Below are 26,960 nucleotides of genomic sequence, written 5' to 3'. Positions count from 1 at the left end.
TCAAGATTTTAAAGCTTTGAGTTGTATTCTTTAAGGAGACAAGAATTGAATATTTTCTATTAAGTGTGGCCCTGTTATGAAGTATATTAAACTATTAATAAACTATTAATAAATATCTTCCCACCGCTCATCTGCTAAGCAAGTACAATTATATCTCGGATGCAGACATGACAGTATGGTTCATATCTCATGTTTTTCTCATCAGCCTTGCAGGTAATTCCCTCTGTCTGCTTTCTAATTATGCATTGGGTCTACAGTCACAATCTAATGCAACATCTTCTATTAGATTAATAATAGAAAATTATCAGATGTAGATCTGAAGTTCTTTAGAAGCACAATGTTACTCTCCTCTCTCCCAATCTGTGTCTTAACAGAACACTAACTTTATTTCTAAAGAGGTTGCTTAGAAGCAATGATTTCTTTGAAACTAAAGATTCATACGTAAGAACCCCCACACTTTGAAAGAAGTCAGATTACCAAAATGCAGATATACATATGTATGTGTAGATGTGTATGCACATGTCAAAGCAAAAGGCAAAGTAAAATAATCTCTCCACTCTACATATATCACGAGTTAAATTCACTGTAGTTTAAAAATGAAAATGCAAGATTAGCCAGAACATTTTAGCTACAACAGCTCCCAAATCACATTAATTCCTCTAATATTAGAACAGCTTGTTCTTGTTTAACAATCTTTCATTTGCTATGCATATAGTAATTTTATATGCATATATTCAATTCTCTAATGATCTACTACAAAACAGTTAGTATAGAAAGCATTTTTAAATCACACTCAAGCTCAGATATTTTAGATATTTGAGTTAAAGACTCAGACTGAACAGTACTTCAAATCTGTGCACGTATACAAACAAGCCTTAACTAAAACCAAAACTTAAGAGTTATTGTAATGAACATGGGAGCTTAAAATGAAAATGAAATCTCCTTGAGTTCTGTAATACCAACTTTCAGAAACAGCAAAGTAAATACAACTCTTAGCAGGGATAAAGTTTCTATTACCAGTTTTGGTCTTAGGGTGTTCAGACAAAAGCAGCTCAGGAAAGGTTAGTTGCTGCTCACCAGAAAACACAAAAGTTTAAAAAGAGTAACTCTAAGTGTAAACAACTACAGATATGATATTTGTAGCAAGTGTTTGTATTGGTCATCTTAGGAGCAAGGGCTAAGACACTCAATCCACAGTAGAAAAAAATGTATTAAAACCCGCAACATACGTGATTATTCTCTTTTGCCTTTAAAAGTACTAATGTCACAATAAGCCTACGTACAAAAAATTACAACTGTTCGCTGTCTTTGTAATCTTCACTGTGCAACAAAATAAAAGCCATATAGTAATCACTTGCAATTGCAGATCTGTAAAATGCCTGAAAACAGAAAGCAGCTTTGTACTGTGCTCTGCCAAGACCTTGCTTTCTCTTCCAAAAAAAAAAAAAAAAAAAGAGAGAGTTCAGGGATAGAAAGAGCTACAGAGAACACCCTAAAAGAGCTGCAGTTCAGATATTTCTATTTATGTCATCTATGATAGCCCTTCATAAAAAGGTTCATCCTGGTCATACAAATCTGAGTCACTAAGATCCTTAGAAGTCTAAGCCAGATTCTGCTCAGGAGTCTAATGGTAGGTAGAGCTTTTTAAGGAAATCACATGTGATAATTGCTAAATTTTAGATTACTTTGGCTTTGTGTTCTTAAGATCTAATTCAAGGTTATTCCAGAGTAAAATTTCCATGGAGCTACAGCAGGTGTAAGCTTATATTCTGGTAAATAACTGAACTGTGTCAATCAAAAGGGAAGGAAGAAACACTTCTTGGAAACTCTTCCTAGTTAGGAACATCTTTATTATCATGTTGAGCAGAAAGTGAGGTGGATTGAGAACAGGCTGAACAGCAGAACTCAGAGGGTCATGATGAACAGCTACCTGGTTGGAGGCCTGTAACTAGCAGTGTTCCCCAGGGGTCTGTGCTGGGTCCAGTCCTGTTCAATATATTCATCAATGACCTCGACAAAGGGACAGACTGTAACCTCAGAAAGTTTGCTGCTGATACAAAACTGGGAGGAGTAGCTGATATGCCAGAAGGCTGTGCTGCTGAGATCTGGAGGGCTGGACTGAGGGGAACCTAATGAAATTCAACAAAAGCAAGAAGAAGGTCCTGCACCTGGGCAGGAACAACCCCATGCACCAGTACAGGTTGGGGGCTGAACTACTGGAAAACAGCTCTGCTGAGAAGGACCGGGGAGTGCTGGTGGACAGCAAGTTGACCATGAGCCAGCACTGTGCCCTTGTGGCCAAAAAGGCCAAAGGTCTCCTGGGTTGCATTAAAAGGAGTGTGGCCAGCAGCAGGTCAAGGGATGTTATCCTCCTCTACTCCACCCTAGTGAGGCCACATATGAAGTACTGTGCCCAGTTCTGGCCTGCCCAGTTCAAGAAAGACAGCGAACTACTGGTGAGAGTCCAGTGGAGAGCTACCAATATGATCAGGGGACTGGAGCATCCCTTTTATGAGGAAAGGCTGAGAGACCTGGGTTTGTATAGCCTGGAGAAGACTGAAGGGGGATCTTATCAATGCTTATAAATATCTAAAGGGTGGGTGTCAAGAGGATGGGGCCAGAGTCTTTTCAGTGGTGCCCAGTGACAGGACAAGGGGCACTGGGCACAAATTGGAACACAGGAAGTTCCACCTAAACATGAGAAAACTTCTTTACTGTGTGGGTGACAGAGCAGTGGAACAGGCTGCCCAGAGAGGTGTGGAGTCTCCTTCCCTGGAGACATTCAAAACCCACCTGGATGCGTTCCTGTGCCCCCTGCTCAAGGTGTACCTGCTCAAGCAGGGGGGTTGGATGAGGTGATCTCCAGAGGTCCCTTCCAACCACTACCATTCTGTGAAATCATCTAGTCTGATTTTCAATGTAAACAGACCAGGATATTCTAGTAAGCAACTTGGGTACCATTCTCATTTTCTGACCAACTAATACCATCTCAGATAGGAACTAAATCCCTAAACCCTTAATGGAAAGGAGATTCAGTCTTATCCAAAGCTATAAGAGGGGTAACTAACTCCTTAATGCATTGTACCTAACAACTAGTCTGGAATTGCTTAAGTTCAGCAGCCAGCCGTTAGATCTTTAAGGCTAAATAAAGCCCTCTTATCACAAATCTCTTCCCCTTCAGTGTACTTGGAGTGGGAGGTAATTTGGTTCTAATCTCTTGAACGTACTCCACTGACTAAGCCTCAGTCTGCACAGTAGCAACAGCCTTATTCCATGGTTTATCTTCCTTGCACCATTCTTCTGAACCATTTCTAGGTTAGCAAGGTAACTTCTGAAGTATCAAAATCACCCCACATGTAAAATCACAATAACTGTTTTAGTGATACTGTATGCTGCTCAGTACCTCTACCTGACTTCCCCCTTCTATATACCAACACACCTTATTTAGCTGTATTACACTATGCACTCATGTTACTTGATTATCCACCCCCAGTCCTCTTCAACCTCACTGTCTGCCAAAACGGATTTCATTCCCAATTGATCAGTGTTCCCAAAAATAATACTTGCCTTTCACTACAGGAGGGTTTGCAAGAATTCATCTCATCATCCAATACAATACTAATTTCCCTTATCCGTCATCTTTAAGAGCTACCACACCCATTTCACATTTTCTTCTACATCACAGCAATTGTATCCACTGGATTCTGTTGATTGCACCATGAAGAAACAATTCTCTTCCCAGTCCATTGACTGTAGCCTTTTTTGTCTCTTCCAGCTACCTTCCAGAGTACCTAAACTGCACTGTATCTGTCTCTGTTCTTCTCTAGGCCCTATGTGGTACCCCAGGGGCCCTTGCACAGCATATGGGTTGTGTTTTTCATTCGAAGTACCCAAAATAATGAGAAGGCTGTGACAGAGCCTGCCAGACATTTCTTGTTTACTGTAACAGACTTAAGGTACAGTAGGATGAAAGACCATAGAAATGTCTCGTAAAAATTATCTTCCTCCTGTTATTCAGCTGCATTAAGAAAAACTTGACAGCAAGCTAAAATATTATAAACCATCACTAAAAGCTGAGTGTACATAACTACCACGAATAGGTATGTACATTGTGAAGAAAACCACAAAGCTTTTCCATTTGCTGTACACCAAGACTCTGATTTACTGCAATATTGCTTTTCTTAACTTTACTTAAGTAGTGAAGACTTCAGGATAGAGGGAGCAATATAGAGAGGGGCAAACATCAAATCACCTCAATAATCAAATCATTCCCAGTGGAGAACACACAACTTGGGAAAGCAGGATGTCTTCTGGGTAAACAATAGGTTTACATTGGTTTTAGAACAACAGTGTTTTCAAAATACTCATTTTATATTGTTTTATCTCCAGTGAGAGAGTTCCACATAAGCTCTCTCACAATTTCTACAATATTTATGTATGAACAAAGTGTCTTAGTTTGACTAGTTCCTACAAAACATGTATTTAATAACAAATTCTAAAGAAAAGCCCTTGCAAGTTTTAATTTTAAATACAAGTCTTGCATTATACTCAAAACACAAGCAAATGAACTCTAGCTTTGCAAGTTTATCATAAAGGTTGGCAAAAAACATACCAAGACACCTTTTCATATGACCACCATCATTACAGGTAAGTAAATATGCAATAATACACAAATCCAGTAATGCAAGAAAATACCACATCCCCTGAAAATATGGCGACACAAAGCTTACCTTTTCTAGTGCTCTTAAAAAAGTGAATTCTGTTCCACAGTATAGACCAAGCAATATTTTACAGTGAGGATTGATTCTGGGTGGACTGATCCTTGCATTTCACATCAACTGGAAATACTTACACTTCACTAGTACGAAATCCTGGGATTTACGCTTAGTAAAGTATAAAATTAAATTTATGACACATTTTCAGATCAAGATAATGCAAGAAAGAATTTTTACAAAATAAATATGATAAATATTAATGTAAGGTTTAAATGTAAACTTGTTAGATGCATACCTGCACACTGGCCGCTACAACTGGAGACCCTGAGGCAGAAGATGGTCTGTGTGGAGTTGACAATTGTTTAGTAGCACCCTGTGTTCCACTTCCTGCTCCCCCAGACAGACTAGTCCTACTAGCTCCACTTGAGTTAAGGTTACTGCCTCTGCTGGCAGGTACATTCATTCCAACTCCACCCAAATTATTTTTACCAACAGTTCCAGAAGGAGAAGAGTTGGGCAATTTTGAAGAAGCCTGAGGGTTCTTTGCAGGCTGAAGGCCTGAGGTGCGATTAGAGGGCAGCAAATTCATTGTGGGAGACTGCCTGCTGATATTTACACCACTGGTCTGTTTGTGAAGGGGGTTGTTGCTGGAGTGACTGCTCTGGGAAACTAGTGCACTTGAACTGGAAGAACTGGGTGTTGCTGCAGGCCTGGGGGATGAGGTGGACTTGGATGAAAATTTAGGTGATGCATTGGGCTTGGGTGTCACAGAGGGCTTAGATGCAGTGGGCTTGGGAGAGGCAGCAGGTTTGGGAGAGGCAGCCATGGAGAAGGGAGGCTTGAAACCCTGGGAAGAAACTTGTGACACCATAGCCTTGGCTAAATAGTTACTAGAGGTAGAGGTGCTGGATGTTGTCCGAGAAACCAGTGGGTGAGACACTTGAGAGCCACTTCCAGATGAGGGATTAGACAAAGGCAGGCGATATACTACAGACTTATCTTGAGCCTTGATGACTGGTGATGAGCAAGACAGTTTGGGATTACTACTCAGTTTCACCACTGGATTGGTCTGTGATTTACTAATAGTTGCTTGTAAAGGAGATACATATTTCTGCTGTACAGCGGAATGCTGGTGCACCTTTGTCATTTGTGATGTTGAGGAAGAACCACCTTGAGCCTCAGAAGATGATACCAAGATACTAGCATCCTTGGTTCTTTGAGAGGAGGTGGAAATAGCTGCTTGGGTCTTAGAGGAAGAAACGTGAGTCTGTGAAGAGGAGGAAGCAGCTTGGATCTGGCTTGACCTCTGTAATCCTTGTTGAAGTAGTTTGGCTGGCAAAGGCTCTAAGGAAACCTTAGGATTTTGAATTGAAGATCCAGCAATAAGGCCTGAAGAGATACCAGTGTGAACTAGGTCCTGGGGTTTCTTTGGTACCGGCCCTGTGTGACCAGCAATAAGACTTGATGAATGGGCTGTTTGACTGGGCTCTACTTTCTTTGAAGTTGCCAGGGGCAACTTACTCATAATGCTTGCTAGTTTCTCTTCCCTCAGCCCAGGACGAGGTCTGGATGTTGGTGTGTCTATGGTGGACCCAAGAGGTGATCCCTTGGCACCATTATTGATAACTGCCAGAGCGTCAGAAATAGAGTCCAGTGAGGGTGGGTGGAAAGAAAGGTCTTCATCCAGTGAGTCATCCAAGCAGATCGTCTCTGGAGCTGGTGTGCAGCTAGAGCTGGCTGGGGTGCAAACAGGTGTGCTGGAACTCAGTACAGTAGCACAACCTGAATTGACTGAAGACATACAGGTTTTCTGTTCTTTCTTTGGACTGGAGTCCTGGGAATGAAAAGATAAGAAAATACATGTTTAATAACCTTTTTGGAGTAGATCTGAAGTCTTCTTTAGTGTAATACTATTATTCTGTAAACTCAGATGAACCAAAGATCTACTATTGAAATTTTCATATTAAGACACCTGTGATATATCTAGGTGTTGGAGTCCTGTGTGCTAATTCAATATTTGTATTCAAAAACCTAGTGCTGTTGCTCCACATAACTAGAATTGCCCCACACTTCTAAGTCTAACTGCCTCACAGTTAAGAATAACCAATGCTGTGAAGAACAGCTAATCTGATTGCTAGGTAAAATTGCTACTGAACTAAGACAACACTTAGTCTAATAAGAACCTCTATCAACTTACTATGTTATCCTCCCAACCACACAGTTTTTCCAGTGTTGCCAAATTTAATACAAGCTGAAAACAAACACAAAGCACATATTAAAAAATGTGAAACTTTACTGGAACTAGTACCTCTTTGTAGTCCGTTTTCAAAGAGTTAATATAGCTTAAAGTTACAAAGATATACAGAAGCCTTTTGTACTAGTTTCTATAAAGTAATACATCACCAAGTCAGTAAGCTCTTATAGCATTTCCTGATGGAATCCTTCTGCCAGAATTTTTCTGGACCAGAGGCAGGAAAACAGGTTGTATGAAATGGTCATATAAAATTCAGTTATCTAAACAGGCATTTACCTTCACTTTGGGTTTAGGGGCCAGAATCACCTTCTTCTTTGCCCTAAAACAGAGGAGATACACTATAAGAATGACTACTGGATTCCAGCTTTAATAATGAAACAGCCTTGAAATAGAAAATAGGTTAAAATATAAGGGGGGGAAGAGAACAAGTACACTTTTAATCCATTTTTTTGTCATGTATCTCTAAGTATGCAAAATTCACTGAATTGCGGATATAACCTGATATATGTCAGAAGAGCTCTTTTTTACTTTTCCGATTTAGAGAGACTTCAAAATATCAAGTTATTTCAGCCTCTTATAATCTTAAGAGTTTGTCTACTTAGCAGAGCTTTGTCTAAACTCGTCACCTGTAATAGTTACAGAATTTCACTTTACATTGATATTTTTGTCACTGAGGAGTATACTTTGTGCTCTCATTTATATTTCAAACCACATAAAACCAGTTGCTTTCCCCCCTCCAAAAAAAGTGCTTTGCTGGCTATCAACTGTGAGAAAGTTGTATCTAACTTCTGTTTGTCACAAGAAACCATTTAACAAACTTCCAGGTTCTTTTACACTGTACATGAACACCATAGCACCAACTGCAGTTACGCAAGCAAGGACTGCATTAAGGATTACCAGTCATCAGCCTCAACTTAGAAGTTAAGCATTTCACACCTTTTCTCATTTCTATTTCTTCAAGAGGATCTCCAGATTTACATCTTCTAGGTCATTTATTCCCCTTTCCTAGGCAACTAGGAACATGCCTGGTTAAAAAAAGACCTTCCTGTAGGTGGACCATGACTCAGTTTTGCTATTATGTAGAAAAATATCCTACATTAATCATATTTATCACAGAGGTGGTAATTTGGGTGTTATTTGAAGTCATAATTGTTTATTTGACTTCTGACTGAATGCAGGCATCTCCTGAGAGGGACACAGCGTTCTCTGAAAATCAAGAGGGTAAAATTCGACTAAGATACATAGCCTTCTGTGGTTACAGAGATATTTATGAGGAAAAGTGCAAGAAGTACTGCAGTCTGAGTTCAATTTAATATGCTGCACAGGAAAATGTAGGTAGTGTACAGTGCTTTGAAATACTCTCAGTAAAAGGCTTTAATCCAAAAATAATATAGACTTACCTAGGCACTTCATAACTGAATTAAAATATAATGCCACAAAAACATTACATCTATATATCTAAATTAAAGCATTAGAAAAACACATTAGTGTTGTACATCTCTTCAAACAAATCCTAAAATATCTCTTTCCTCCCCTCTGTCCAAAAAAAGGTAGTATGAAGATGGGAAAAGATGCTATCAACAACCTAGAGATACTAAGTTGTCAATATTATACTCACGGAGCAGAAGTGAGGTGATTGTGAACACTTCGGCTTTCTTTAAAAAGCATCCTAGAAGAGTGGCAAGAAAAGAAACATAAAGTGATTTTACAGGACAATCGGCACATGACCACCAAATATGCAAGAATCCTTGAATTTTCAGAACCACCCTTTCATTATCTGTCCCCAAAGTAGCTAGTTGGTAGCTCGTCTGTATTGCTATCATGATATACTTTCAGGCAGTCACGAACAGAAGAGTGCTAAAAAAAGATTTCAAGTTTACATTCAAAATACCTCAGTAAATGGCCAAGCAGAAGTCAACATGAGGGAATATTACCTCCTTCAGCTGGACAGAAGAAATACGTCTTGAATTATCTCTTACTCAAAGACTAATGTAGTATTTTAAATATCAAATTAAGGATTATTGTGAACTCTTCATGTCCACACATTGATCATCAGTTTGGGTTTTGTGGTTAGTCTGTTGTGTTACTTTTGTGGTTTTTTTTTAAAGCACTGAGGAATAAAGTCAGAATACAGTAGCCAAGCTAGCGTCTAATTTTCTTCAGTGTTTTGTATAGGCCATTGAGTACCATTTCATTACTTCAATTACACTGGACTTACACATTTTACTACAGAGCCAAAAAATGGCAAGGGTTGGTATGACAAATCTCAACACTTCACATGGTTTTACTTCCATGTTATCAACTCCTGAGGTGACAAGTAGGAAGTGAAAATGATTCCTGGCCTGTATCTATCCTACAGCTTGCTACCCAAATGCAGCTATACATACCCGATTAATGAGATGTTAGTCCCATTCCCTGTTTCCAGGTAGGCAAACTAAAACAGACAAGATTTTCCTACACCACTGCCATAATACTAACACCAACCATATCAAACAGCTGTCTAAACAAGAGCTTTTCACCACTGATAACACATCCTGTACAGCTGCAAGGGTTATGAAAAATCCAAGCATCCACAAATCTCACATAACCTGGTAAGAAAACACTGACATCTTCTCACTACAGTTCCAATGCCTTACTTATCAGATTCCACTTTCACATTTTCTTCACCATACTAACCTCCAAATCTGTATTACATTGCTCCCCGTCAGAGACTACTGAATGCCTATGAAGAACATCATGAAGTAAAAGAAACATTCCTCATCACAAGTTCATTGTGCCACTTTCTGACCTACCCAGCTTCTCTAGAATATTTCCCTCCCACCTCCTTCCTGGTGCCTTGTCTGTTCCTTAATCCTGGGGAATAAAAATCCCAAGGATTCAGCCTTGAGAAAAGGAGGCTCAGAGGGGATCTCATCACCATGTACCAGTACTTAAGGGGTAGCTACAAAGAAGATGGAGACTCCCTTTTTACATGGAGTCACATGGAGAGGACAAGGGGGAATGGACACAAATGGCTCTTGGGGAGATTCCGATTGGACACCAGAGAGAAATTTTTCACAGTGAGAATAGTCAACCATTGGAATAATCTCCCCAGGGAAGTGGTTGACTCAGCCATGTTGGACACCTTCAAGAGTCGTCTGGACAGGGTGCTGGGCCATCCTTGTTTAGACTCTGCTCTTCCTAGAAAGGTTGGACTAGATGATCCCTGAGGTCCCTTCCAACCTGTGATTCTGTGAAAATGAATCTCAGGCCCCAGTAATTTGTAATATCATCCGTAAAGGCTGAAGACAAAAGCAAAAGCTGAAATCAGAGAGATGGTATGAAGAAAGGACAGTGCAGTGTGTGTTCCAAAGCAGCAACGTGCTTGGGAAATAATCCATTGCATACGTATATTTAGATATAGAAGTTGGTGAAAAAGATCAGTTTGAGATTGTTTCTCTCTGATCATGATTTCAAGTCAAGTGTGCTGTTTGATCTGCGCAAAATAGAAGTGCTGCAATCCTACTTGCATGACCACCACCAAAGATGACAAAACTCTTGGAATTAAAGGAATCAGACCTCCTGTTCCTTACATTTTTTTGAACACACACATATTTAGGTTGCAGGCTTTTTTCAGACACACATGGAATTAATATGCAACATAGTTACAAAAAAATGGGCTACAGTATTTGAAAAGGCTTTGGGATCATTTAGGACAAGAAGTATTTCTCTAAAGCCATGAATAATAAAAAAAACAATTTCTTGGGGCAAAGTATGGAAGTTACACACATAGAAAATTCACATGACAAAGGCAGTTGTGATACACATGCACAAATGAACAAGGTGCAACTTAAAGTTATGGTCGACACCTTACCTCACTTCTATATTAAGCTATGAGGAACATTAAATACAGTTAACTTTGAAAGAGCAAGACATTTTTCCTCTGGGCTGAACCCACAAAGTTCTGGTACCATAAACCCACTCTGATTAATAAGAATTCCTTATGAAATACATAGTCAGTAGGCCATTTTTAACATTAAATGCCTATTTTTTTTCCAGTTTACATAGCTCCTTTTCACTTGAGGCCACATATGAAGGTAAAAAAAATTATAAGCCTTCAGCATGATAACCCCTACCCTAACATCCCAACAAGGTAAGCATTCAGCATACAAATAACATGTGCTGTATTAGGAGTTACTACCATCAGACTCCAAGAAATACTTGCTTTTCCTCTTTCCATGCATAACTGTGTGCCTACAAGTTACAATACATCAGTTCTTAAAGAGAAAGCAGGGAAGCACCTCCCCATACATACAAGACAATTTGTAAATCATCATGGTACCAAAACTGCCCAGCTGGTAAACGAAGTCTTGCTGGGCAGCAGAAAGTTGCCATCAGGCAGCTCTTGGGTTTGTTTGGCTTGCTGGTGGTTTTTGTTTGGTTGTTTGGTTTTTGAGGGTGGTGGTTTGTTTGGGGTTTTTTGTTTTTTGTTGAAGCCACTTTTATAGATAGTTTAAAAGCTTATGTAAATTTTGAGCACATTATATGGAAAGGAGAGAACCATATCTCTTATATAGCTTCCAAATACAGTGTTTTAGCATGCTTCACTGCTATGTATTCTTGGATGATGTCACACTATCACTTAACTATTTTGCAACTATCAGTGATCTCCATAAGCTAAAGCGGGATTCCTTGGCTCATTTACTTCAATAAAATCTTCAGAAGATATAGCATCTCATTCATCAGCATACTTACTATAAAAAAAATAATCCTTGAAGAGAAATAAGTGAGCTGTATGCCAAGAAGTGTAAAACTTAATTTGTTCCTTTCATTACTATTTCACAAGCAGCTTATTACACCTTCATTTTCTACACTGAGTATTGTAGGAAATCATCAGTAGTTATTTTTATAGCTTGATACAGATTTGACCAATGTACAATCAAAGTATTCTTGAGCAAAATCATCGGTATTGTTGTATCATTTAGCTTTTACAGTTAGGTCAAGAATTGATGGGAAATTGTCTTTTGCTATGGGTCTTACAGAAGGAAAAAAACTCACTTCAAAGCAGGAGAAGCAAATATAGATGAAGTGTTTGAAAACCTTGTCAAATTTGCATTTCACAATGATTATTATTGCTCTCATTGTATTCTTCCCCTTTGTGTGGTTGTTTTCTCTTAAGTCAGTAGGAAGCAAGTCTAAGTTTTCGTTAATAAACTGGCGTATTTAACTGCAGCATCACAGAGCACCCCAATTGCATACAAGAAATAAAAAACCAAACCTTAATATTTTGTGAACTCTGGTGTTGAAATTCCAGCTTACAATTTTAAAGTTTATGCCACACTGCATTATCAGACTGCTTATAACATATGGGGCAAGACTGCTTTCTCTATCGGTATCACTTTCTATATCACAGAAAGAACTTCCTAAGCAGTTACCCCCTACCTCTTACTACCCTGTCAAATAAAGCATCACGCACTGTGTTAGAACTTCAGTAAATTCAGTCTCCAGCAGACAACAAAAGTAAATAGTTCTCCAAGGGAAACAATGGGGTTTTAGCTCTCAGGCTTGCAATCAAGATAGAAAATTAACTTCCGAAAAACATTCATTCTTTTAAGATATTCCTGTTTCACTGATATGTTTTGAAGTTTTAACCAATATTAATAGTACTTGGTTGAGTCAAATGTATGACAACAAATAAGATCCAGGAAAAAGTTAACACCAAAATTAATAGATATATAAAGGAGGAATCTTACCTTGCCTGCATCCAGCCTTTAGGCCAAAGTGGTTTCACTTCTGTTTCCATAAAGGTTTTGAGGTAATCTTCAGCAGACTGACTTCTATTTGGCTCTAGCTCATAGCATCCCAGCTTGATCTTGACAAGGTTACACAACAGAGACCTGCAGAAACACACACAAATATATTGAAAGGAACAATAATTTCAAAATCTCAGCAGAAAAGGCTGCAAAATGAAAGCACTGATGCTATACAGCTGCTGTCCATTGCCAGTTGTAGGAACAGCTTAGTTCCAATCATGTTTTTTGGGAGTTTGCCACTGCACAAGTTTGCTACTACAATTGGTATGATCTGCGCCACTGTCACTTCTTCATTCCCAACAGGCCGTATGACTCAATTCTTTTTTCATCCTTATTATCCTTTTGTAACCAATTTTACATTTTCCTTGTGATTTTCTCAGAGCTGAAACATCTCCTCTCACTTCGCTTACAGTGACATCTCTCTCACTTAACAGGGAGAGTGTCTGAAGGCAAGTGAAATCCATTCTATACTGAATATTTTAACAGATGATTCTTTCTGACAGGGATGCTGTCTTTTACTGCCCTTAAAAATACAGAAGTGCACAAAGTAACATTGGCCTTTCAGAGCCTCTTGAATAAAAAAAAACAGATTTAAATATCTCTTTTTTAAGTATGGGGCCCCCCAGGTCAACCCAAGCTATGCTGGTCATATATATTCCATGAAGCTTGCTTCCCAGTTGACTTAACATACTGAAAAGACCCATCACGAGAAGTTCACCACTTCATTTCAATAACGTAGACTTGTACTAAAATCAGCTTAGATCTTGCATGGAAAATTACTAATTTAGAAGTATTTGCTTGCTTAACATCCTACCTAGATTATTTAAATAATAGTAATCTCAGTTTTTCAGTAAAATCTATTCTAGGAAACAGAAAAGTGTGAATTCATAATTTCAGACAAGAATCGGTGTTGCTCTTGAGAAATAACATTGAGTTTGTGTTCAGAGGGGATGGGGGCAGGGTTTAAGATTAATGCATTCTGGATGCCTGCTTGCCCAAGGACTGGGAGGCTTGCCAAACCAGCATAGCCAATTTTGCTGGTCTGCCCCTATTGTGGTAGAAATCTTAATTGCTCATTGGGTGATAGTGTTTTGTGATCTCTTCCTAGAATGGTGGGAAGCATGTATAACTCTGCTTACACCTCTGTTCTTTGCTTGAAGAAGCTCAGAGTCCTAGGACCATGAAAACTTTCATGTCATTTGATAAAGCAGATAAACAAGCAGTGAGAAAAGGGCTGGACATAGGATGATCTTGCCTTTCAAGTTAAAGAAAAAAGGTGTTCTACCATTGCAACATTCTAGCTTGCCTATTTAGCCCCACACTCCAAAACTTGAGGTGTACTTCTGAGAAACATTTATTAAATAGTACCATGTAATAACACCCCTTTGGAGATCACTTCATGGAGTTAGTGAAAATTCTTGGTGGAAAAGGTAGTTTTGTCTTACCTCACTGTATCATCCCAATGAAACTTCTTCCTGGGTCCCACAACTCTCTTTCCAGGTTTCTCATCATCATCTTCCTCCGATCCATTTTTCTCTCTTTCATCTTCCGCTTGCAACCTATGGTTAGAACAATTGTTTTCTTTATAGATATACAATACAGACAAAATATTGCCTTGAGAAAGGAGTGTCATTTTTGGTGTTAGAGGAGGGGAAAAAAAAAGGAAAAAAAAGGACCTGTCTTCAGATTCTTTTTATAGCCTTTCTGAAAGGGTAACTTAACTGTTCATCTTCCTCTCCCCACCACCTTCATGGTCCTCAGAGACAAATGGACACACTATGGATGCTATCAAGGATGCTGGCTGTAAGGTTCACATAATGCCTCTACATGAACCTCTCCCAGTAGAGGAATCTTTTCCCTCTACTGGAAAATGGCAGGATGTTTGTCAATCTGTTAATGTTCTTCCAAGTCTAAAATTAGTTAACTATATGGGGAAACAGTTACAGTGAACAAGGACAAAATATATCAAGAACTGGAACACACCATACTCCCCCATTAATCCAGCATTTTGAGAATCTCCAGTATCCTTCTCACACTTTATAATTTCTTTCTCTCAAGATCTATTTCATTCAGCTAATGGAGTTTCTTTCTAGAGTCAGGTGATAACATCACTTATACAAAACTAAGTACTTTGTACAATTCAAAACTTAGACACCTGTAAACTGGAGCTGAGTACTTTGCTAAGCTCAGGGAATGAACAACATGGAGGGAGATTTCCAGCCGGACTCTAGAATGGGCATGCACAGACTCCAGCAATACCTACTTGGCATTCTTGGCTTGATTGCGGGCCTGACAGTCCTCTTGGTACTTGCATAACTGTTCAGGCATGACGTTACTGACAGCCAGTTTCAGCTTTTGCAGTGGTTCTCTCAAGCGGTCATCCTGTGACAAGAGAAAACACCAAACCAGTCCTATTAGATGCAATGTAAAGAATGTTTCAGATAGTTTCACAAAAATTATTTCCCGCTCACTCCTGAGGCAATATTCCCAGTAATAACTATTGACTGCAACAGCAGTTTCCTACATGGTACTTGAATCCTGTTAGGTGCAACAGCATTATAGAAATGGACATACTTGAAATTTTTCATACAATTCCTAAGTCTTGAGACCAGAAACAACGAAACAGTCACAAGGAAGCATATCAAGAATATCTCAAAACATTATAGCATGATCTCATTAAATAATACTTTTTAATCAAAATAGGGAAGGGAAGAAAACCTGAGGGGAAAAAGCAAGATGACTTGACCGATAAGTATCTCAGCACTTGCAAATAAGCACCCAATTAACCAAGTCTCCAAAAACTCTGTGGCAGAAAAACATCCTAGGTAATGAACAAAATATACGTATTAGATTACTATATGTAGTTTAGTACCTCAAAGGTAAGGACTATGTGTTTAGAATGGTCTCCAATTATTAAGAACTTCAAACATTAAAGTAATAGACTATATACTTCCCTACATCTTTTAAATTCTCTTTTACTTTCTATCTTCTGACTTTACATTCTTATTCATAACTGCTTCTTGAGAAGAACTAGAATACTATGTGCTATTATATCTTACTGCTTAGAAATAGCATATTAATCTGTTTGCCTTCTTAGCAAGTTCTGAGATCTCTCCATTCATGATCCTAAGATCATGCAGATCCTCTGCAAGATTTAGTCCAGGATACTTCAGATCACAGATAACTTTATTCAATAGGAAAACAGATTCTTTAAGAGAAAAGCAACTGCAAATGACAAAGTATTTGTAAGACCTAGCCACAAAGGCAAATTTGCACAAACTGTACAGCCTGGGTCATCTCTTATCCATCTAGCCTTGCTTTTTCCTTGACACCGAAGTGAATGCAATAGTAATTTCTTTTTTAGCCTGTCATAAAACCATGATTATTGTGGCTTTCTAGTTCTGCTACTTTGATATGCACCCTGTACCAAACTTTCAAGATGAAAGCACTTCAATTCTCAAATGAAGGGTCTGAAATACTTAAAATATTTGTTCCTAAAGGAGTGACATTAGCAGGTATGCAGAAAAAAAAAGCTTTTAAGCTGATCTAGCAGCTGATCCAAAAATCTTTTGCTTTATTGGAGACAGTGGCTGTTGCTCTACTTTCCTGCATTCTATCCTCTCGCTATTGCATAACTGACTCATGCTGGAGCTAATCTCCCTGTCATTACCTGGACATTGAGGTGTAACTTCTTCAGACGCTTTATCAGTGTGTCCTTATTGCATGGCACAAAAGCCTCAAGGTGAGAGTACACTCCATTGCGGATGGCAGGATTTATCTCCTGTAACTGTAGCTCAATACTGACAAACAAACAAGAGAGAGTTAACCAGTGAGGCATTCCAAGATGAAGATGACAACTCAACAAAAACCTAAGGAAGCTTTGTATGCATAACAGTCTAGCTACGCATACTAAAAATAGCAGCTTGGGACATTTTCAGATAAAACTTGTTTTTACAAAAGGAGGAAGTCTTAATGGCAAGAAACTAATCATATACATACTTCTCCAGCCATTTTAAACACTGTCACTCAAATTTTATTTACACCCGCCACTGCACATCAATCTTGACACAATTTTGACTGCTACAGTTTTCTAGAAATTACTTTTTGTTTCTTAAAATACAAACATAGAACCTTCTATGTTAAATGCTTAGTTGAAGGATTACAGAGTAAAGAGAGTTGGCATTTTCCTTCATGAAAGCTGAAGGTGTTTTGAGTTATGAATGTGAGGGACAGGAAGAAATAATGGCAGTTTTGTTGAATTTAACACATGAAGCCAAGGACACTTGACAAAACACTTTACACTGGATAAAGACAGACAGATAGTCATGACAGGAATTGTATTTTTATATAAATCTCTTTAGCTAGTAACTAGCTTAGACTGATCTACCTTCATTGACTTTTAAGGGCTTTGTTGGAACAACCTCAATAATATTTCCTCTTCTGTACTTTTCCTCTCACCCCATTTCCAAAAAGGGAAGGTTGTACAGATAAGCACTTACTCCAGAAGAATATTATTCATGTCTTGTGTGAAAAACTTCTTCCTGCCTTCTTCATCAAACATCTTGGCGGCCTGAAAATACAGCAGTAAAGAGTATCCAAAAGTTTGTAAGAGCATTTTATCCCAACAACCTTTGTATCTTTACTTTTACAGATGTATCACATTATTTTCCAGAGAACAGCATTACTTGGAAAAAAATTAAAAAGCCAAACTATACTCAGCTGTTTGGAAAAAGATGAGGATTGTTATTATACTCAAAAATCCCTTGCTCTAGGGCAAACAATCATTCTCTTTAGAATCTGTTTGGATCACTGATATTAATGTATTCATATTTTGAATAACCACAAAGAAAAATTGGTAGAGATGTTCTATTATCTCACCACCAGCAACATTCCACTACCACTGTTTGCTTTAAAAAGGGGAGCATTGCTTGACAAGTCAAGCAGGCAAGAGCATCAACACATTTCTACTCTCAAGTCTCTGAAAGGCTCCTTTTCTCTGTCACATGCCTCACCCAGTTACAGTTTCCCAACCTTCTTAGATCCATCTCAATCCTTCATTGCAATTTCTACAAAGGAATTATGCTACAGAAATACCTCATCCCTCTTTTCTGGTGCTGTCCAGCATTCTCCCCATCTTTAGACTGTTTCTCTTTTTGTCTGGTCTCCTCCTGAGTCTGTCTGGGGTGGGGGGGTAGGGGCGGGGAAAGAGACAGCCATATTCCTATACATACTTCCTTTTATTAGAAGTTTTTACTGATCTCGCAGGAATTGCCAAGCAGAATCCTTTATCTTTGTTCTTATCACCTAGATTCTTATTTTCACAAACAATGACAACTTGTAGAAGAAAGCCAGTTCCCTGTACCATTCTACAAAAAAAAATCAATAAGGTCTTTTCTCTAGTGTTCATCCACTCTGCAGACTTACAGAAATCAAGAGAAAAAACCACCACTTTTAGAGGCTTATTGTCATCTTATATTGTGGCACTGGGACCAGACTGAATATCTAAAGGAGCTAGAGATGGATATGCATGCAGAAAAGTAGGCAAGTGTGGTATCATCAGTGACTGACAAACATTAGAGGCAGCCAATGTGCTACGAGGCTGAATATTCAAATAAATAAAAAATTTCTAATTCTGCCTTCTAAAAACAAATTAGTGACAACATAACTAAAAACTACCAATAAATGCGTTAACTTGATAAGATTCCGTTATTACTATGAAATACTCTCTGGTCTTGCTCTTTGTAACTGACCTATTTAAGTCTGAAAGAAAAATATTTTCCAGAATTGTGTACTCTACACTTCACAGGAAAACAGGAGAAACCATAAGGTAGCCCATTGTCTGAATGCTTTACCACTTCAGTCATGAACATTGATACCAGAGTTGAAGTTCCTGTAAGGACTGCATTCTGCTCATTACTTTTTACTGTAAATTCAGCTGATGAGGGGATGCTACTATGTGTTTAAGAATATTGAAGCATTTGCCCTGCTAAAAAAATTAGAAAAGTTATAAATGTTTACAAGTTGTAGGAAACCAGAATGCCAAGTCTTAAATGCAGTATCTTCAAGCATAATTCACACAAGGACTATCATAATCTTCTGGTTTATACAAAAGTGAAAGGAAATATGCACTTTGACATTTTGGTCCCAGGTGGACCTTAAAAGGCAATTTCAGCATTATACTATCATACTGGATAGTATTGCTGGCTTTTGAAGAGAGCAACATTGGCAGATTCAAAAACTGCATCGCTATCACTGAACTGTGGGGTTTTTTTTCCACAGACAGATTATCTTGACAGCTACCTTTGCAATAGGAAAAAAAACATTTTATTACTTTCCTGCTTGTATACAATATTGCCTTGTTATGGTAGCTCAGAATTGCCCACTTAAGGAACTAGAAGACGTTAATCTACAAAAGGAAGTCAGGAAGCTTTTATTGTATTTAGTCAGTGGCTTTCTAAAATTTTAGCTAGATATATCATACTTCATTCATAGAACGTCTGCTTTTTCCTACAGCTTTTAGCTTGCTTTGTGCTAAAGAGCACTACAGCTGTGAACCTGGTAGGTATTTGACAAGGCCCGTTTCTTTTTGCCTGCTTTTTAGAAGATGTTTTCCCCCACTGATAATGTGTCAGTTGACTGCAATTTGCAGAAGGTAAGGAAGTTGCAATTGAAGTCACAGTGTAGTTTTTCCCCAGCTGTATGGGTAGACTTGCCTTGCTCAGCCAGCACCAAACTTCTAGAAGACATTATCAAAAGCAGAGATAGAAGAGTTAAGTTTTCCAAGAGCCAATGAATTAAAGCTTTCTTCCAACTAGGTGTGGCTCGTTATACAGTGAAGCAGCATGAATTTGGGGCAGGCCACTAACACTTCCTGACTTCTGGCTTAATCTAGTTCTTCTGCAGTTTTGCTAGAAGCTTGCTGTTGATTCATAGCAGAACCTGAATACTCAAAGGCAGACAAAATGATCTCTCTCACTTCAGTAAATATTAACCCTTTGGCTGTATTTAGGCTTGGTACTTTTAAGAATAATCAAGAACTCTAAGACATTTACATACAGGTAAGATAAGCATTATGTTCTATCATTACTCTAACCTGTAGCAAAGAAAGCTCTGCTACTGTATTTTTTTCCCCAATAAGGTCGTAACTTCAACTGCTTTTTCAAAACTTACTCTGAGTAAGGAAAAGCTGCACTTTATTCTGAACAAGGAAATGCTTTATTTTTACATAAAATTAAAATTTATAAATATAATTATTATAATATTATATAAATATAATGATAAATAAAAATTAAGATTAAATAATCTTACAAAAGATTGTCCAGGATCTGGGCAATCAAACAACAAATTTATTCTCAACTTAAGATAACATCCACAACGGAAAGAAGGAGCATATAATACCTTAACAGCTCTGATCCCTTTCAATAAGCTATTGGGATGTTTGTAACCTGTGGATTTAATACTTTTCATCAATACTTTTGACAAGTTTGGACTCCAGTCTAACCTTCCAAAAGAAAATGCTCAGTTTTGTGGTTGGCTTTTTTTTTTTTGATAGTTGGATGGTGGATTTTGGTGGTTTTTGTTATTGTTGCTTTTTTTTTTTTTTAACTGGCAAGTTAGCATGTATATTACAATGCCACAAATTCAAGACATTGATTTATAAGCTGCAGTCATATTTCAGGTTTCCTCCTCCAAAGTAAGAGTACACCCATCCATTTCACCAACTAATAATTCAAGTTAAACTAACACTGATATTTCCATTATGGAAAACACCCAAACAAACATTACAAGTTATTGTACACAGAAGATTTAGAAAACCTTGTCTCCACTGTGAAACAAACACTGCTTTAACAATTGACCTGCATCACCTCTGTGCCCATTTTCATCTGAGTATAAATACAGCCATTAAGATTGACATTAAGACCAATTCTACATTTTTTAGAGCTTCAGCCAGCATTCAAGAATGACCACTTAGGCCCTAATTATTCTTCTTTGTTCTCTCAGATTCTTGAATGCAATCTGTTACCAGTGAATTCATACTTACTGTTCGAAGGTCTCCAATGCGCTTTTCAAGTAGCATAGGCAGACCTTCTGGGAGGGCAGGCACCTGCTTGGGTGTCATGACCTGAGAGGTGTAGGTTGCCTGAGTGACATTTCCATTTTCTCCTGACAGCTCAGATACTGGGCTGCCATCAGAAGTGCCATCAAGCAACTTGTCAAAGTCAATGTCTCCCAGCATCTCCAGGGCACTTTCAGCTTCTTGGAGGAGCTCACGTTCATTTGTGCTACCAAAAATGGAGAGGACAGGATCATTGATCCTAAGATTCAAGTCAGAGATATCATTTCCTGCACTGAGAGAGGAGGAAGGAATTTTACTAGGGGTAGAGGTTGCAACAGTCACTGGAGGTTTTGGACTAGATTCCTTCTTCCTCATGGCTTCCTTCTCCTTTTGAAATTTACGGATCATGGCAGCCAGAGAGAGTGAGTCTTTATACAATTTCTTTTTCTTCTTTTCAGACTTGTGTGAATTTAAGGCCATTACTCTGTAGAGGAAAGAAATCTTTCATTAGAATGTATGTGACTTTTAAGGCCTTAGTAACATTTAACAAAAATCTGGGAGTTTAGTACAATTAAAATTATCAGGTGGAAGAAGCAAGTACTTTGTACCATTGCTGGTCATGTGATTTCATGCTCCCCAGCTGATTATTTTGCTAATTTTTGTACACATTAAGGCAAAGGTAATTTACTTTTGACTTGTCCATCTAATTATGGAGAAATTGGCACAATTGTTAATTCTCTTCATTGTTAAGAATTTTGACATGGAGGTTCAACATCTATATGCTGCTTAAACTGAGCATTTTCTACCAATTCATCACCTTGATGAAAAATGCTATCAATAAATTTTCAATACCAACTTGAATATTCATAATCAGACAACTTTCACTCAACGACAGTTTTCTAGAAGCCAATTAAAATTCCTACCACCTTAGTCCTTCCATCCTAGCCTCAGAACTCAGAACACACAAAGTTCATAAGAAAAATGTAGTATAATTAAGCTATGTTTGTATTTTCCAGATTAGAAACCAAGGAAGAAAATAATTTTTCATTAGAAGTTGTAATTCTTAGTGCTATATAAGACCTTGAGTAGAACAGTGATGGATAATGCTATTCATAGACTCAAAATTTCTTTTCTGTAATTTGTTTTTCCTTGTTTTATTATTCCTTGTTCAAAATTTTGGGGGACAAAAAAATTAGCTTGCAGGACTTATTTATGCTACAAATCCACAGAAATTCCAAAACCAAAATCTATTAGCTAATAACTGTAGTTTAAAATACAATACTCTAAACAGCTGTGATAATCTTGCTATGACGCACAATCTTGAGACCAAACCTCACATACAATTCAAGGGTTCATCTAAAGATAGCAACGTACCCCAACTGCTTAGGAACTTTCATTTTCCGAGGCTTCTTCTCCTTTTCTGTCCCTTCATCTTTCCTCTTGCGCTTCTTCATTCCACGATCTTCACTTTCTTTTAACTTTGCTATCTAGAAAGGAGGTTAAATGAAGGACAATGATTCTTCCACCTTAAAGGACTTTTTATAGCAGGAAACATTTAGTTTTCCTTACACTTTCCAATTCAGAACCAGGAAAGATGTGCGTAAAGGCAAACAGCACCACTGGATTCCTAGCACCAATTACAATTACTGACAAGTCTCAGTCATTTATCATTTTTAAACAGTTACTGAATTCAGTGTTTTCAATAAGAAAAATATTTTAAGGCACACACAGACAGATGGCCAGCCACTATGAGCAACAGTCACCTTGGAAGACTGAATCACCCCACCTTTTTCTGCTACCACAGTTTCAGTGCTGAATATGAAGTTACATAGTATGGCACATCCTTTTGGGCAATTCAGATCAGCTGTCTTCCCTCACAAGTTCTTGCTGATCCCTAGCTTACCTGCTGGGGCATCATAGGAAAAAAGAAAGTCCTCACACCGTGTAAACATTATTCAGGAACAGACAGAACTTCGGTGTGTTATCAACACTATTTTAGTCACAAATCCAAATCATAGCACCATAAGGGCTGCTAGGAAAAAAGTTAACTCCATCCCAGTCAGATCCAATACAAGAACCTTAAAATTATATTAAATATGAAGAGTTATAGAGCAGGAAAGGACATCAGAAAGCAGGAAGTTCTTGGAATGGTATGGAACTTGTGGATGTCATATGCAAACAATTATGTTCACATTGATCGTAACTTGCCAAATTGTATAGAAGAACACACTGTTTGGGAAAGACTACATATATACTTTTTAATATAGCTATTATGTGCCAAGTTTATTTTAACAGGTATTTTAAGTGTTATTCTGAATATTAGGAACAATTTCAAATCATGCAAATCTACAATAATAAAAGCAGTGTTGGAGAACTTAAGTTCTCCATCTCATCAAATAAAATTCCTATAAAATTACAGAATCATCTGTCACTTCAGGATAGACAGAAAACTTGTTAGCTTGTCTAAACAGATAGTTAGGCTTACAAGACCAGACAGCCTGCGGACATCCCGAGTTATTTCCTGATGTCCATCTAGCTATAAGTTCTGCATAAAAAGCATAATTAAGATTACTCACTTTAGGTGGCCTATGCTTTTTGTCTTCTGCAAAGTCTTCATCCTCTGAGTCAGATGCCTGGCGGAACTGCAGAGTACCAGTGTTGATATAAAAACCTCCATACTTGGTTGTCAGGGATGCAGGAACCAATTCATCATACTGGGCAGGAAAAAGATTAGTTTATCAGCATTTCTTAATAAAATGAATATGCAGTTCATTTAGCAGTCCCTGTACATGAAAGATTATATACAAGTACACAATAGAGCTTGATAGAATAGAAACAGGATAGTAAAGCTATTGCAAACTTACTGGCCAAGGCACAGAACATCACTATCACAGAATAAAACCTTTCTACTTTCATAACACCACCCTTTTTCTTGGAAAAGAAGAGAGGATTACAGCATTAAAGTACTGCTTTCTGAAGGAAATGAGGATGGGCACAGAGGTTTTTCTTACCCTTCTACCCTCCAGAAAAAAAAAACCAAACACAAACCAAACAATTTTTTCAACTCTTTTTCCCCCAATATTCTGTCTCTGAGAGGATGCTACATTATGCTAGATCTTAGATCTCAAGATACATAAACCATATGAACAAAGATACACCACCTGCGTATGAGCAACTTCACTTTATTAACTGGGTTTTTTTGGCCAGGAAGTCTTGAACCCACCAAACAAAAAAAACCTAAAGAAACCACCAAACACCTGGCTCTTATTGATTTCAGATTTTAACTTTGATACTTCTGTTGAATGCCTTTCAATTTCATGAGATGATGTATGGCTCAAATTACCTTCCGTTAGTCATAGACTTTTACCACAGGCCCTTTAAGTTATCTGTAAGTGATAGCTACAGTTATTTCCAGAACCTATTTCTTCCATATTTTCAAAACAGATGACAGTCTGCACAATCACTGTATTGCAGTGGAAGAGCCCAATCCATACCAGAATTTTACAGAATTTGATGTTATATCCAGGAAATAGGACAGAAGATAGTAGAGATGTTTTTGTAAATTAGGCATAAAAACCCTTCTCAGATTCTATGCTTTGTTTCATTAAGACTGCCAGTTTTCATTAATATCGATCTCTGCAGTGTACTTGACATGTTCAGATATTCCAACACACAATACATTTAGTACCAACCCCAACCACGTCACCCTGCACAAAAACCTACTTAAAGTTCTCTGAAATTTTCTTCTGTTAAAAATGCTATCCCAGACATGACAGGCTTAGCCACAGTACCTGTTAGCTTATTTCTGATTTTAGGTGTTGAATATGACATTGCCTCTTATACAAATACCACAATGCCAGGACTTGTTTCATTGAAAGTCAGATATATTCTCACTCTGTTTAGACAGTTTTTAAAAAAACAAAAGGTTTCAAACTCATATACTTTATTCAAAAAGCACTTAGTATTTATGAAGGGATTTCCAAGTTAGCATTACAAAGCTGTGTCTCAAAAATACTGACATCCAAAGACACAGGGAAAGTGGTCAATATTAAGTATACTGGAAGACAATATTAATTCTATTATTTCATGACCAGCAGACTCATCAGAATGACATTCGCTCCCAAGTAGTACCAGAAAACTGTTAATCTCTAGGAAATATCTTGTTGACAGCAAACTCTCAAAAAGGATGGGAGGATGAAAATATTCATTCTAGGTCAATGCATTAAGTATCAACAAAGCAAGCCATGGAAGTGTTTGCAAGAGAACTGAGGGAGGGTCGCCTTGACAATGCCATTATCACCACATAGAAGGACAATGTTGTCCTCAACTACTACAAATTTGAACTATCAGTCTTAGTATTTGAGCTGCTCTCCAGCCTCTCGTTCCCCAGTCTGTATGTACATCCAGGGTTGCTGTGCCCCAGCTGCAAGATCTGGCACTTGCCCTTGTTAAACTTCATACAGTTGGTGATTGCCTGGCTCTCTAATTTGTCTAGATCTCTCTGCAGGGCCTCTCTGCCCTGGAGAATGTCAACAGCTCCTTCCAGTTTTGTCATCAGCAAACTTAATTAGTATTCCTTCCAGTCGTACTTGAGAAGGAAACAATGTGTTTGTTATTTTGAAGTTTGAACTAGCAGGCCTTCCACTGCAAGTCTGTGAAGACAAGAATTCAACAGGCTGAATAAACTAGTGATCAGTTTTAACTGCCACAGCATTAACTGAAGATGTAAGATCACCTACATGAAGGAAACACACACAGTGCAATGTGGAGTGTCAGCTACCAGCTTATTTCATTTCCCCTGCATGCCATGCAAAACATACTGAAGATAAAATGTTAAGAACCAAAGTCTGGGCTACCAAAAGCATTGAGACAGGAAGAAGAGTTATCCAGAAGAGTAAAACAGTGAACGTATACTTCAACAAGAAAGCTGATGAAAGAGCCTGAACTGGAGACCCATGTGGATTTGATCTGAATAAGTAGTTAGAAATTTCCATGAGTCATCACCTTTTATCTTCTTGGAATGGAAGGCTTAACAAGCAGTACAGAAAGACAGAAAAAGAAAGAAAAGGTAGTGACAGGATCTATGAAATACCCTAAGATCATATGAAAGGCCAGTGCAAGAAAGCAGGAAAATCTATTAATTGGACAAAATGAAAGCGAAGTGGCTTAGCTGTGGACTTGTCATTCATCTTAAGAGACCAGGACAATCAGGCAAAGTAGAGGCAAAGTAAAACTTGAGAGTGGACGCTGAGTAAAAATTTCAGAGGAATCTGGTGTTTTTCCACAGCTCTCAGAACCAGCTTCATTATGTACAAGGAAGATGAAAGGGAAAGAAAATAAATTCCTATCCACGGTGCTTAATAGACAGAGCAGACATTTCCCTTTTGAGCTGACAGGTTGTGAACTGAATTGGTGAGGTTGGAGCAGTATGAGATCAAAACAGAAGAATACAGTAGTTGCCAAGTTTGAAGGAGAAAGTACACAGTCAAAGCTGGGGCCATTATCATTAGAAGTGAAGAACAAGTAAGGGGAAACAGTAAAGACTTGGCTGCAGAGCAGTAAAGGAAGCCCTGCAGAACAAGAAAAAGTAAGGATTCAAGACGGTCCACAAGTGAGGAAGCCATGGGTAACAGCAGATTATTAGAATGATCAACATGCTATGTGGCACAGATCCATAGGAACAAGGCAACTAGAAAGGCAGAATTTGTTCAACATACAGATGAACAAACTATCCCACAACAGTAGGCAGGCAACCAAGATCAGCAAGATGTGGATGTGTAACGTACACCAGCTGAGGTTTCAACAGCTTCCGTTGAGGACTATGAATTTAGTAAGATTTCCGAAGACCTTTTTGATATTCTGTTACCTTTAACCTTTGAGAGTTTACTTTTCCTCACCAAAATGTGATTTATTCTCAGCCTACTGAACAACGTATAACTTATAACTCAATGTTCCATTTTATTTTTAACTTACCTGAAACTGGGGCCTGCAGACCACAATGTACCTAGTACCAGCTCCTTCTAGGTAGACTTATTATTTTCTAGGGCCATAACTGACCAGAAGATTTGAATATGATTGTATAAAAATATTGGCAACAGCTAGATTAAACTTCATCTTAAAGTTTCTTCAGGACTCTCAGTTAA

At 38.1% G+C, this 26,960-nt stretch overlaps 1 protein-coding gene across 5 annotated transcripts in view; it reads right to left on the bottom strand.

The window, feature by feature from the left end:
- The window catches only part of UBN2 (ubinuclein 2), a 57,749-nt gene that overhangs the window by 11,727 nt on the left and 19,062 nt on the right, over positions 1–26,960 (bottom strand). For all 5 annotated transcript variants that reach the window (XM_064453010.1, XM_064453019.1, XM_064453028.1 and 2 more), the window contains 11 exons: positions 23,394–23,531; positions 22,192–22,304; positions 20,803–21,301; positions 17,261–17,331; positions 16,432–16,561; positions 15,025–15,143; positions 14,207–14,320; positions 12,702–12,845; positions 8,588–8,638; positions 7,246–7,288; positions 5,011–6,549 (listed from right to left, as the gene is read on the bottom strand). In XM_064453010.1, coding sequence (XP_064309080.1) covers positions 5,011–6,549; positions 7,246–7,288; positions 8,588–8,638; positions 12,702–12,845; positions 14,207–14,320; positions 15,025–15,143; positions 16,432–16,561; positions 17,261–17,331; positions 20,803–21,301; positions 22,192–22,304; positions 23,394–23,531 — 2,961 coding nt within the window. The remainder of the gene's footprint in view (positions 1–5,010; positions 6,550–7,245; positions 7,289–8,587; positions 8,639–12,701; positions 12,846–14,206; positions 14,321–15,024; positions 15,144–16,431; positions 16,562–17,260; positions 17,332–20,802; positions 21,302–22,191; positions 22,305–23,393; positions 23,532–26,960) is intronic.

The sequence above is a fragment of the Phalacrocorax carbo genome, chromosome 1 (genome assembly GCF_963921805.1).
Source record: "Phalacrocorax carbo chromosome 1, bPhaCar2.1, whole genome shotgun sequence".
Lineage (NCBI taxonomy): Eukaryota > Metazoa > Chordata > Aves > Suliformes > Phalacrocoracidae > Phalacrocorax > Phalacrocorax carbo.
Note: the sequence above shows the minus strand (reverse complement) of the source record. Positions and strands in the feature narration are given on the sequence as shown.